This window comes from Coffea eugenioides, chromosome 6, assembly GCF_003713205.1.
Source record: "Coffea eugenioides isolate CCC68of chromosome 6, Ceug_1.0, whole genome shotgun sequence".
Taxonomy (NCBI): domain Eukaryota; kingdom Viridiplantae; phylum Streptophyta; class Magnoliopsida; order Gentianales; family Rubiaceae; genus Coffea; species Coffea eugenioides.
The window spans coordinates 46914364-46927914 of record NC_040040.1 but is presented as its reverse complement, the minus strand read 5'-3'; the positions used below and the strand labels follow the sequence as shown (position 1 = coordinate 46927914).

Below are 13551 nucleotides of genomic sequence, written 5' to 3'. Positions count from 1 at the left end.
AGCCGTAGGAAAAGAAAGGTGGATGCCCTTGTGAGGAAACAATGCAATTGCCATGACATATATACATGTATAGGGTGGTCTGGCTTAGATAAGGAGGAGGGGATCGCATATATTCTGGAATGCCACTTTTGGACCACCTTTGCTCCTTCTAGCAACAAGAACTATGCATTTCGGCCAACATTTAGATTGGTTTGCTTTGCATATTTTACCTTCATTCTCCCATTATGACTTCTGTCGATCATGGTTGGATAAACATATGGTGTCATAATGAGAACCACAATTTTGCTTCAGTGAAGCAATTTGATTATTCTTTTCTACTCTATTTTTGGCTGTTGTGGATACTTTCAATGAAGTGTTGGGAACATGTGGAGATAAGATTCATTCACCACGAAGTTAAAGAATCATTCATCTTTTATCACCCTATCTTTTGAAATGAAACAAAAAAAATTCTAGACAATTATTTCAAGTATCTAGCTAACAATAAAATTTGACACAGAAAACATAAATAAGTTTTTCCAGGATGGACAAAGTTGCAAATCTGTGATGAATTAGATAGAATATGAAGAAGGTAGATCATTAGAAATTTCGGATAAAACTGAAATATCTTACAAAATCTCTATGCACCTAATCAGAACCAGAAAATAGTAAATTTTTCCTATGCCTTTTAATTATAGTAGACAATTTATAAGAAGCACTGCTAAAAATACAGTGACTTTAGAATGAAATACCTTCTCCTTGTTCTAAACTTTTTTTTCTTACCAATAAAAGAAGGCTATGCTGAGTTTGTTTTTGTATTCCATATCAAGAGTTTTACAAATAAATCTTTTCGTTTGGTGGAGTGGACTTATTTGAGTTTAAGTGCCAAGGCACCAATTCAAGAGAAGTTTGGGTGGCTCAGGTCCCAATTTAAAAAGTGGTTTTGGGTTAAGGACCAAAACAAAAGAGTTAGTTAGTAGGTTATTTAGACTTTATGGAGAAAATGGAACAAGATTACTATATTCGTACTTTTAACCAATTGGGATATTGGGATCCATGGAGGCTTTCTTGAATATGGCTAGTTGGGATCCATTGAGGCTTTTGTGACTTTTAGACCATTGAGCTTTGGCTTGTTGGGGTCCATTGGGACTTTTGTAGAGAAGATGGAGTATGTATGCTATTTGTCGATGTTGGATATACGTTAATATGCCAAAGTGAAAACTTGTTGAATTTGTTTTTGTATCACACATTAGAAGTTTTACAAAGAGATCTCTTCTCTTGGTGATTATAAATAGAATAGACTTATTTAAGTTCAAGTGTGCCAAGGCAACAATCCATGTGTCATGGGCACCGATCCAAGAGCATTTTAGGAGGTATATGCCTTGATCTAAGGGAGGTTTTAATTAAGAATTAAACAAAAAGAGCAAGTTAGTAGACTATTTGGACCTTTAGATTATTAAGCATTTTGTGCTATTTAGTCTCTTTTGTATTTTTAATTTTAGATGCTTTTGGATTTAGGAATTATTTCTTGGGGTTTTGTACTCACTTTCTCATAGTAAATTCGCACTGATGGACGTGTGTAAATTCTGGAATCTTTATTTACTATTATTTTCATTTGTTATTTTGTGGGACTAGACCTAACAAGCTAACAAGTCATGGAAACTAGAAAGTGCTGCACGATTAGAATGGGAATAGAATCTTTAGAGTGTAGTGGCCTTGCGTCAATATTGAGAATTGGCTCTTCGAATTATCAAAGGGACACCACCAGCATCAGAATAGCGATAATTAGCCTAAAACTCTTGTAAAAATCTCAGACATATGCGCGGATTGTGTAATGGGAAGAAAATATTTAATTAAAAAATTGCTAAAATGGTTTCTTGCAGTTCTTAAAATCTTGATTTGTGACATTTGAAATGAAGCAATCTGCCCACAGATTTGAACATTTATCTCGCGACAACATCAAGGAGAAGGGGAAGATATTAACTGGAGCCACAAATGGTATTGTTCTTATCTGATTCGTTGTAATTGCTGTTCCAAAAGAGTTGCCGCGGCTGGAGGCAAAAACATGAACCAGTCGCCTAACACCACTAAAGAATATATGTTGGTCTGGCAGGAATTTTACCTTTAGTTGTTCTTTTACTTTAACCATTTCATAAGATGGTAATAAAAGTCAAAAAATTTGTGCTGATTGATAACGTTTCAGATTTATTTCAACAAGTTGACAGTATATCTTTAATCCACCTTGCTGACTTTTATTCCCCTCAGGTTATCCTCTATTTCTCTACTTATTTTTCGTTCTTGGAACTGAAATTTCCTCGCAAGGTGATGGAACCTTTGGTACAGGTAACTACGAGCGAGCTAAGAGGAGTATACAAGTCTCATATATAGTTGCCTCCAGATCTAGGTTGTTTGTATTCGCTAAAATTAATGTGGTGAGATATAAGTTTATTTGAAATTAGACTCAGCAAATTTGAATATGGGAAACAAATTGCATGAGCAAGAACGTTTGTTGAATTTTTGCACGTCGTTGTTTTGGTGTCTATATTTTCTATTTTAATTTTACATTTGTTATGGTAGTGCCTATAATAGTAAGTACAATTGCAGCACAATTGCAGAAGCACTGGATCTGCAGTTCTCTTCGACGTTATACAGCTCATTTTTCCCTTCGAAATGTTAGTCCAAGATAAAATTGTACAAAGCCCGGACCAATAAACTGCACTTCCTTTTACTGGTTTTTTTCCTCCTAATAATAGTAGTACTTGGTAGAGCAAGACAGGAGGCATAACCAAACTATAGGCTATGCAAATTTCAGAAAAACATTAATCGAATAAGAAAAGAAGAAGAGAATAGAAAACTCATTCTCTATATCAGGAATTAGGAACCAAAACTTCTGAATAGAACACTGCTTCTGATAATAATACAGTTGTCTATTCTTATTCAATGACGATTTCTGACAAACCTCCTCTGAAACTGGCTTCAAAATGTCCACTGTGAACACAACATTCTTTCCTAAAACTCTCACAACATCCACCAACATGTCTCTTTGACAAGCAAGCCCTTGGGGCTCCGCAGCCAACATGGTTGTGGCCTCCTAAAATATCAGTGGTCGTTTGTTGATATGGTGGACTGCAGTCTGCAGAATGATCCTTGCACAAAGATTGAAAATTGTCCCCCTGATCATGACCACAACAAAATCTTTTCAGCTCACCTAATTCTTCATCTGCAGTGATGTGATCTTTTGGATGATCTGGGCAAAGTTTCACCTCAACTTCAGTTTTGGAACTCAGTTGGGAATCCTGAACAGAAGAGCCACAAGATTTGCAATTGAAGGAGGAACACTGTTTGATCTCATTTACCCCATCATCAAATGCATGCCTTTTGGATGACTTTGAACAATTGCTTTCTCCATGATGATGTGTGCTCAATCCTATATGTTCAGTATTACCTTTGCAGCTTCCACGATTACAGCATTTTGGCTTTCGAGCTTGTTTATCACGTTCACAGCAACTTTTTTTGTTCTTGAACTCTGACTTTTTACAACTAGTACCTCTGGAGCTGGAACTCAATGCACCTGACTGATATGTTGGAGCACAGTCCTTGGAGAAGCATGTATCCACCTCACACTGTTTTTGAGGCTTAATTGCATGACAACAAGGCTGATGAGTATGCAGCAAATCACTTTCAGAACTTTTCCCATTGTCTTCTTTGGCAGGTGATAAACTTTTGCCAAGCATTTTAATTGACTTTGAACAACTAAGCTCTCCATGCTGATGTGTGCTTAATTCTCCTATATGTTCAACATCACTATTATAGCTTCCAAGATTTGAGCATTTTTCCATTTGGATTCCCTTATCATTTCCACAGCAACTATGCTTGTCAGTGTAATCTGCAATTTTACTACTTCTGCATGAGGTTGAACTGCTGCCCAGTGGACCAGATTGATGTCTTGGAGCACAGTTCCTGGAACCGCATGACTTCACGCTGCAGTGTTCTTGTGGTTTTATTGCAAAACAACAGGGAAGAATATGCAGTGAATCTCTTCCTGAACATTTCTTGTTCTGTTTGTTGGCCAGTGATGATGCAGCAGAAGATTTGCAACCTTTTCTCTGGTGTTTTGGCTTTTCTCTAAGTAGAAGCATGCTGTTTAAGATCACCAGCATGCATGTCCCGACATCAGCCAAGACAGCAGCCCAAACTAGTGGATGGCCTGCTATGGCCAAGGCTACTATAGAACCTTTGGTTACAACTGAAAGAATCATATTCTCAAGTATCTTTCTTCGGACTCTTTTAGCCAGACGTGCAACTTTTGGTATTCTCCGAATGTCATTTGTCATTAGAATGACATGACCGGTTTCTGTTGCAAGCGCTGAGCCGGAAATGCCCATTGATATACCAATGTCAGCAGTAGCTAATGCAGGAGCATCATTAACTCCATCACCAATCATGGCTGTGTAGGCTAACTTCTGGTAGTCCTCAATAATTTTTGCCTTATCTTGTGGCAGGAGCTCAGCATGGACAGCATCTAGAGCACCTCCTAACTGCAATCACAATTTCCAGTTCATAATTCAAAGTTGTCAACACTATTTCTGATCTTTCCTGTCGCCTTAAGTATGAAAGAATGCAATTTCTCAGATGAAAATTTGCCCCTTCTATTATGTGTTAAATGAAAGAGCTGGATTAATTCGAAGACCAAAAAAAAAAAAAATGTTCTTCTAGAATAAAGGAATAAGCATTGGACGGACATTTCAGAGTTCCTGACCACGCTGCAAATCATACAAAACTTGTTTGCAAATGAACATTTTTATCCGAATATCGAATCCTGACCAGGCTCATGCTATTTCAAGATTAAAGATAGGATAAAACCAACGGCTATTATCTTTAATTACAGATACATTAGTATTTCTGAGCATACATGAAACATTATCAAGTATAAAATCTTATTATCCAGCCATTAGATATGCTAAATATGTTTTGGGCGTTACCTGATCTTGTGCGTGTCTGGCTGCTGCATAGCTATCCCCTGTTAGCATGACCGTTTTGATGCCTGCTGATTTAAGCTCTTTTAACGCTTCCTTTGCTCCGGTTCGACAGACATCAGCAAGGCTAAAAATTCCAGCAGGAGTTGACCCCACGAATATGTAGCCCACCGACTTCCCTTCATCAATATTTCCTCCTAGTTTGGGAACTGAAAGTGAAGCTGTTAAGAGACTCATTCTATGACAACAATATGTATCAGATTTCAATACAAACTTCCTCTCCGGTGCCAAGAAATGTAATATATGAATTATGTCAAAAATATTAGGCATTCGAAGTAATACTTAAGCAACAAACACATAAATTAAATTTACCAGAGGGACATCCTGCTCTTGCTGAGATTTTTGAATTTCCTATGTAGATTTCTTTCCCATCAATTCTGCCATAGATTCCTTCACCAGGATAATCCTGAAATTTCTCAACTTTGTCCGGTTTTGGTTCAACCTGATGTGATTGTGCAAAGTCAACCAGTGCAGCTGCCATAGGATGACTTGACTTGCTCTCAATACTTGAAACCCTGAAATTGTTCAGTTTAGAGAGGTTAGTTGCAACTTTTGTGACATCAACCTGAACTTTTTGTTTTTTTTTCCAAAGTTGTTTACAATTCTGAGTCTAATCAAGTCAAAATTTCTTTCTGTCAAGGTTCTGTTACTCTAGCCTATTGGCATTCGAACATGTAAGAGTAAGTTCTGCTCAGTGACATGTCTAAACCATTGTCTTATATCCATCAACATACTGTAATGGTCAAAAATGCTTCCACCATTTAACGTAATACAGACAAACAAAAAAGAAAAGGAAATTAGAAAACTTTACCAGTAAAGCATATTGCTTAGGCTACAATCATCCAGCAGAGATCTAAATTCTGTCACTTCAAATTCTGCTCTAGTTACCGTACCAGTTTTATCAAACGCCATAACCTTTACATTAGCCAGCGTCTCAAGATAATCTGCCCCCTTAAAGAATACACCTGATTTTGCAGCCTTTGTAAGTGCACAGAAGATAGCTACAGGCGTAGAGAGGATAAGCGCACACGGACAAGCACTGACTAGAACAACCAAAGCAATGTGGTACCATTGTTTCTGATTGTGAACTCTTAATGAAGCTGGAATCACTGCCAAAGCAGCTGACATTAACACAATGGCTGCCAGAAATTCAAATTTGTCATTAGCTAATAGTTTAGAAATGAATTCACAGCAAAGGATTTGAAACAATGTTTCTCATTTGAGGCAATGTTGATATCAAAATTCAAAACACTGGAATTGCTTGTAAGCAATTTGAAGAGAAAAGTCCATGCTATTCAGTATCATACATAGCTGCAAAAAGAAGGTAAAAGCATATATAGCAATGAATTAGAATAGCCGTCCAACTTATGCTCATACTATCTGTGTTATGCAACTTCTGCTCATACTATCTGTGTTACTCTACAGGAAAATGCAGGAGACGGTGTTCCTCTAACAATGTTGCAGATTGCTAACCTGGTGTATAATACTTTGCAAACTTCTCTATGAATCTTTGAGTTCTAGATTTGTTGTTCTGCGCCTCTTCTACAAGCTTTGTCATTCTTGCCACCACGCAATCTTCAGCAAGCTCTGTAGTTCTAATGCTAATGTACCCTAAAGCAAAAAAATGCCATTATCAGTACAAGACAGTCTAAATGGTTTAGTCATTGATCAACAACAGAATATGGAAGAACAGAAGAATTACCATTGATATTAATGGTGCCAGCCCAAACATTGGAGTCCTTCTGCTTGATAACTGGAAACGATTCTCCAGTCAAAGTCTTCTCATCTACATCACAATTCCCCTCTACAACAACTCCATCAATTGGTATAATCTCACCACCCTTAACAGCAAGAACTGAATTCACCTCCACATCATTAACATCAACTTCTTCCCCAGTTTCAGCTAAAACAGCTCTTTGTGGGACTAAATTAAGTAATGATGACATTGCTGCAGTGGCCTACACAATCATCAAAACCATCTATAAACATTACGGATTTGCAATTTTCTTGATTATAGTACAACTGAAGTAGAAATTACATCAATTAAAACCCTCCTAAATCCTAACAGCCAGCTTCAACATCCAGTTGAGAATAAACTAGCAGGGAAGATTTCAGATAAAAAAAATTAGGGTAAATTACCTTCTACCCCCTTTATAGTTTTGATATTTTATCACATAACCCCTTTATGGTTTAAAAACTTATATATAACCCCCTTATGGTTTAGTTTAAAATGTCACTAGTAGTTTTTCCGTTAAAACTAACGGTCAATAGTAAAAGTCAAAATCAAACTAATAAATTGACTAATTCACCCTTTCACTACTTTTTTTCTTTTTTCCTTCTCTCTCTCTCTCTCCCCCCCTTCTCTCTCTTCTTTTGAAAGTGAAGAGATGATTTTGAGAACCTATATTTTGGCGTACAAAATCTTAATTTTCTCCAAATACAAAAGAGATGGAAGGAAAATAAAAAGTAAATAAATAAGAAAAAAATTGAAAGGGAAATATAAAAGAAATAAATAAGAAACAAATAATACCAAATCTTGTTTGACTACAAATATCATTATGGGTTTTTAAAACCAAATCATTAATGGTATTTTCTAGTTCTTATATATCTTTTTAATTTCAAATTCTTTTTTTTATGTTTGGAGGGAAAAAAAGGAAGTAATGAAAGGACAAATTTATCAATTTGATCTTTTGTTATTGATCACTAGTTATAATTGAAAAACTAACAGTGATACTTTAATCCAAACTATAATGGGGTTATATAAGTTTTTAAATCATAAGGGCATTATGATGTAAAGCATCAAATCATAAGGGAGCAAAAGATAATTTATCCAAAGAATTACGATACCAAAAGAAATGTGGCATTGTTGGTGAAATGAAAGAATCAAGCATTTTACTAGCTAGATTGGCTATATTTACTTTACCATCAGATACATTGATCAGCCAGTACCTCATGGTTTTGTTATTTGAGACCTTACCAACATTCAAAACTACAAAAGAAATGCAAACTGCTGCTAACATTGTCCACAAGAACTAGCATTTCGTTTCTTGATTCTCTAGTCAATTCCTTCTAAATTCCACTAATTTACGCATGCAAGTTCACACAGTACACACATAGACAGAAAGAAAAGAGGGCAGGACAGTTGAACTTTTGGCACAAACCTTGTGACTTGCTAGTGACTCTAACCATTCTGATATGGTAAACAGGAAGACAATTGTGGCAGCTTCCCAATAATCGCGCAAAACAATTGAACCCGCAACTGCAAAAAATATGACACAGATTAGAAAAACTAAAAAGTTACACTCAAAGATATAGCCCAAAACAGCACCAATCTTTGCCTAAATTGGAATTGAGTTTTTTCTTTAAACTTACGAATTTGTCCTTGTGGAATTCTGGTTGAAATGGAAGGGTTCTTTTAGCATATGTATTATTATTTGAGCGGGCAACATAAGAAAAATAAATAAATTAGCAAAGTCCAATTAGAAAAAATTTGGAGTAGATGTAACAAAATTGCATGTTGTGATAACCTGCAAGGACCTAAAATGAATGTGGTAGTGTGCCCCAAAAAAAAAAAAGAAAAAAGAATGTGGTAGCTATTATTATGAACGGCCCACCTAGGCAAACAAAATTGTTGCCACTTTTGAGAAGAAAAGTTAGTGGGAAATCCTATTTATCATTGTATCAAGGGAAGCCACAACAACAAAAAGCCAGAAAAGAGCCATACCATCCACAAAGACTCTTTTGTGGGGTGGGGACTTTTAACATGTTTTTTAATGGCAAATATCATTCAGAAATAAAGAACCTATTGGAACTTTCTCAAAAGTCAGAAGGGATTGGAAAAATAAAAGAATGAAAAAAAAAACTAGTTTTCTCATTTTTTGTGCTAAACAAGAAAGACAGGGGATCGAACTATAGTGGCACTAGATACGGATCGCTATCAAATTCTAAATGCTATCGGATGTCGATATCTGATTATATTACTTCTCCAATTATTGAACTTTTCTTTGTTTTTAATTGGTAATTTCGTACAATACTACATTACTATATGTTGCTTCATCTGTTCCAAATATTTCCTCTTTACCTTTACAGTTGATAACATTGTTAAAATAGCAATAAAATCACGAATTAATTAACGATTTGTCTAACAGTTACTCGATAAAATGGGTTCTGGTGATCCCACTTTGCGTTCCGTTTGATATCGTCATGCAAAGAGGCAAATTTCCATTTCCCTCCTAGACATGCAATTGACACTTAACAATTTTTTTTCCTAAAAATATATGAAGAAAAGAAAATAATAATTTTTTTCATCTTTCTAACTCTTGTTTAAATGAATCGTGATTGCTTGTTGCTTAAACTTTATAACTCCACTAAGCTAAACATAATTTAACAGAAAAGAATTTTGAAAAGACAACGTAATTAAACAAATGAAAGTGACATGCAAAGATGCCATTTGTGTGCTGAGTTTTGGTAATACAGTGAACAGAAGAGAGGATTAGATTAAAGGATCATAGCATTATCAGTCAATGGTATCGTAAAAAAGAAATGCACATCCTTCCTTCGTAATTCAACATTTATTAAGTAATTTAGCAATTTCTTTTTGGCTATTTGATTGTAGTTTAGTGGTTAATATTTAACAGTTTATTCCGTTAACCTTTTGAGCCTATGAGCCTGCAAAAAGAGGGGAAAAAACAAGAGTAAACATTTTAATCCCATAGACCAAAGTTAAAGATAAGATCTTTACAAAAGAACAAAACTCAAAAGAAGTTAAGGGAAGACAGTATGAACTACAAAAGCAAAAGGACAGTTACTCTTTTTTTAGGTAGCGTGGACGATAATGTAAGGCATGTCATTTCGTGACGTGCACAACTTTGTTGCCATTTGGACAAGATTAGGAGTAAGAGCTTCTTTATTAAAGCAATACAGGTATTCCTGCCAAATATCTTTGGATCCCAAAATTTATATTCATTAATTTATTTGCTAGCTTCATAAATCAATTTTAGATTATTATATATCACTTTCATTTTGGAGCACAGAAATTTCTTTTCATACAATATGAGGAGCTAGGATGTTTTGTACAACATGCCCTATAGCTCCAAGCACCAAGAGGTGGAACCTTTTAGGATCAATTCTGCTTTGCTTTTCGAATTTGTATCACTTTTTCATTTTACACTCTAATTTTAATTTTAAACACGTTGCACTATAAACTTTCAATTTTAAATAAAATGTAAAGTGTATAAAATTAAAATTTAAGATGTAAAATGTAAAACTTGTACAAGTTTGAGACTGCAAAATAGAGTTAGTCCAACTTACTACTTAGATCTTTTAATGTCTGTCCAAGCCCACAAGAATGCTTGTGAGTTTTGAATATAAAATAGATGGGATACAAAGCACTTAACAATCTCTTGTAGGTCCAATAATCTAATAAATAATGTGTTAACCTTTTTATGCATGGAACAATATAATAACAATTTTTTGGGTTGAAATCAAGAGATATGATTTACCTGTAATCACAAGAAGGATGTTGATATCCCCTAGTGTGAGATTGCGAAGCGCAGATAGAGCTCTAAAAATAATTGGAATGATACCAAATGCCACAGATCCAAGTGCTAGCCAGTGAAAGGGGTAGTAGAAATATTTGAGAAAGGACAGCAAAAGTAATACCCCAGAAGCAATTGCATATGGACTTGGCCATTTTTTTTTGGCACTATTGACGCCTTGTACTCTAACACTTGCCTCCAATCTTGCTTTATTCAGTGCTTTAACTGCCCATCAAAATCAGAAGAAACGAATAATAAGAGAATTTGTTAGTGAAAATCAAAATCGATGATCGCATTCTACTGGTTTTCTATATTAAAGAGTGGTTTTCTATATTCAAAATCAATTTGGGTAATTAAATTTAGTACATTTACTTTGTAGATTTTCCAATCTAGATTAGTTTGCCCAAAGAAAATTGACTCAAAAGAGCAAACAAAAAAAATATTTCCAAAAAATATTTACATATATACATACATACATACATACATGTGTGTGTGTCTGTAGATAGATATATATATATATATATAGAGAGAGAGAGAGAGAGAGAGAGAGGGGAGAGAGCCAAAAAGAAAAAAAAAAGCTAAATCTGTTGAAAGAGATAACTTAAAATATTGACAAAAAAAAAAAGAACAAAAGGAAACAAAAATGTAACATCCAAAAGGAACTTTTCTAAAGGATAAAAAAAAAGGAACTTTTCTAAACTAACCATCTACAAACTTTGCTTAGACAAGATTCAAGAAAATTATGCAAGTTTGGATTCTCAGAGTAAATAATTAAAAAAATTCCATCTAATGGTGTCTCCAATACCAAGTCACAAACAATTAAAATGTAATCCTGGCAAACATAAAGAGACTAAAGAGTAGTTTTAATTATAGTTATAGGCCCCAAATCTCTCTATAAACTTCTCAACCCCCTTCACCCCAACCCCATTATTTTTCCAACCAGAAAAAAGGGGGAAAAGTGCATAGCTCTTGACATAGACTACATGTTAAGTTCCATTTAGGTGATCCCAATAATTGCATATGAAAAAAGAAAATGATGACAAGGGCAAAAATAACTGAACAAAGGCAACATGATTAGCATGATGGATGACATCTTCCTTTTCAATTTATAATGCCAATGGGACTGCTGTGACGTTTCAGCAACCCCCACCAGCACTGATGCTAAAATGGACCACAGATCACGCACTTGATCAAATCTATCTAATGCACAAAGAACCTAGACCTTTTTTTTTTTTGTAAGAATAAACTGATTCCATTTGATGAATGTTAGCTTCACTTTTCATCTAAGCAGCCATTACCATAGACTACTATAATGCCAAAAACATAATTCCATGGTATCAATTTCACTATCACCTGAAGAAAACAGAGGGAAAAACAAGTCCAAGTTGAAGCAAACAGCAGTCAAACATTTTTCACTTAGACAACCTATTACACATACAATTATTTGCTTTCTGTCTTCTTCCTTTTTTTCTTACTTCATTTCTTAAGATTTTTAGGTGAAGTGAATTAACCCCCTGCCCCCAAAAAAAAAAATAGAGAAACACTTTTTTCATTACCAAGAAAGAAAAGCCATCAAAACCTTTAACCTCTTAACCATCGACACTATAATTATCGGATTATGACATCTTAAACTCTTAAACCTTTTGCATTACGGAAATAACCAAAAATGACACTAATTGCTCTTTTAGTTGATTGGAAATGAAAGGGAAATATAACGTCTAGCATCAATAAGTGATATGTAAAGTGAAACCAAAAAAGAAAAAAGAAAAGGCAAAGGACCATCCACATGCCTCCCCCTAGCCCTCCACGTTACGGATGGATCAATAAGGAAAAGAAATGAACATTTCAAGAAAATACCTATTTGCAACTGGGAAGTGAGAATACTATCATGGAGAACAATAACTGTTTTCGTTGGGACAATTACTGAAACATCTTTCACCCCATCCATTGATTTGAGAATGTTCTCAATCAATGGAACTTCTGAAGGGCAACAAATTCCCAGCACGTCAAAGTAGCTTTTCTGAATCTTCTTCTCTTCACCATCTTCTCCATGACTAGCACTAGCATGTGCAACCATGTTTTTCTTCATCATAAGTTTCTGCATGAAACCATATGCAGAAGAATATGAATATTAATCTCCTCAATGTTCAAGCAAACAAGTAATCCAAAATGCGATAACAGCGGGAAAAAAAAAGAAGAAGAAGGATGGAACAAAATTCTAGTATTCTTGCTTACTCAAGAAAATCTCTGCGATCAGAGAAATGCTCTGATAAGCTAATTCTCCAAGTTAAAGAAGGATGAGTTGTATCGAGTCAGGGCAAAGTATCAGACTTAGAAGTCACAAGTTATGGTGAATATGAGGGAGAAATATAAGGGAGAAAAATGGAGGAAAAGAGTTGGAGTCCACATATGAAAACCACCTACTCGAATAACTCTGAACTTATATAGGGATCATTATATGGAGGAACAGTTGGACATGGCTTTTGACCTTGGGGGCTCCCAAGTGACGATTCTTGGAGGGTCATTTCTTGATCACTTTATTTTATTCTAGTGCCAAGAATATATGTTGGAACAAAGGATCCTATCATATTAGTGAAATTCCCAGTTCCTAAATGCACTTGGATGAATATATGGTAACTTGGTTCCTATATCTAGGAAAAAAAATGCTAGAATTCATGAAAATTTTATTTGCTCGAATTGTTAAAGATGATTCTATATCCTTATTAGCAAAAAAGCATGCCTAACAGTTTCTTATCTTGAATGACCTAACACCTAACTGGATAACAGATAGAGAATTGGTATGGATGCGGACTTCAATTTTTTTTGTTTATCTCCCTGATAGAATGGAGAGAAGGGCTCCTTTGGTACTTTTCTATTACTTAATATCCTTCAGTGGCCTCTTTGTTCTGAATTGCAGTCCGGCACGTGATAAATTTGGAACTAATGCTTTGGTAGCCGAGAAAGGAGCATATATGACTCATTCTATGATGCGAGAATTGGCA

General features: G+C 35.1%; 1 protein-coding gene across 1 annotated transcript; it reads right to left on the bottom strand.

The window, feature by feature from the left end:
• Window positions 1–2679: 2679 nt before the first annotated feature.
• LOC113775876 (cadmium/zinc-transporting ATPase HMA3-like) lies at window positions 2680–12942 on the bottom strand. The gene is made up of 10 exons (XM_027320919.1): window positions 12785–12942; window positions 12407–12647; window positions 10514–10774; window positions 8174–8271; window positions 6715–6970; window positions 6486–6623; window positions 5824–6151; window positions 5325–5527; window positions 4959–5161; window positions 2680–4514 (listed from the first exon to the last, which is right to left on the bottom strand). The coding sequence occupies exons 2-10, from the start codon at window positions 12639–12641 to the stop codon at window positions 2910–2912; spliced, it is 3327 nt and encodes a 1108-aa protein (XP_027176720.1). The 5' UTR covers window positions 12642–12647; window positions 12785–12942; the 3' UTR covers window positions 2680–2909.
• Window positions 12943–13551: the final 609 nt, after the last annotated feature.

What these genes read in the sequence shown, in the direction of transcription:
- LOC113775876 (XM_027320919.1), bottom strand. Translation starts at nt 12,641, where the DNA reads ATGATGAAGAAAAACATGGTTGCACATGCTAGTGCTAGTCATGGAGAA. An exon ending in AGTCACTAGCAAGTCACAAG is followed by an intron (nt 6,971 to 8,173) that starts GTTTGTGCCAAA and finishes ATGATTGTGTAG; the next exon opens with GCCACTGCAGCAATGTCATC. An exon ending in CTAAGCAATATGCTTTACTG is followed by an intron (nt 5,528 to 5,823) that starts GTAAAGTTTTCT and finishes GAACAATTTCAG; the next exon opens with GGTTTCAAGTATTGAGAGCA.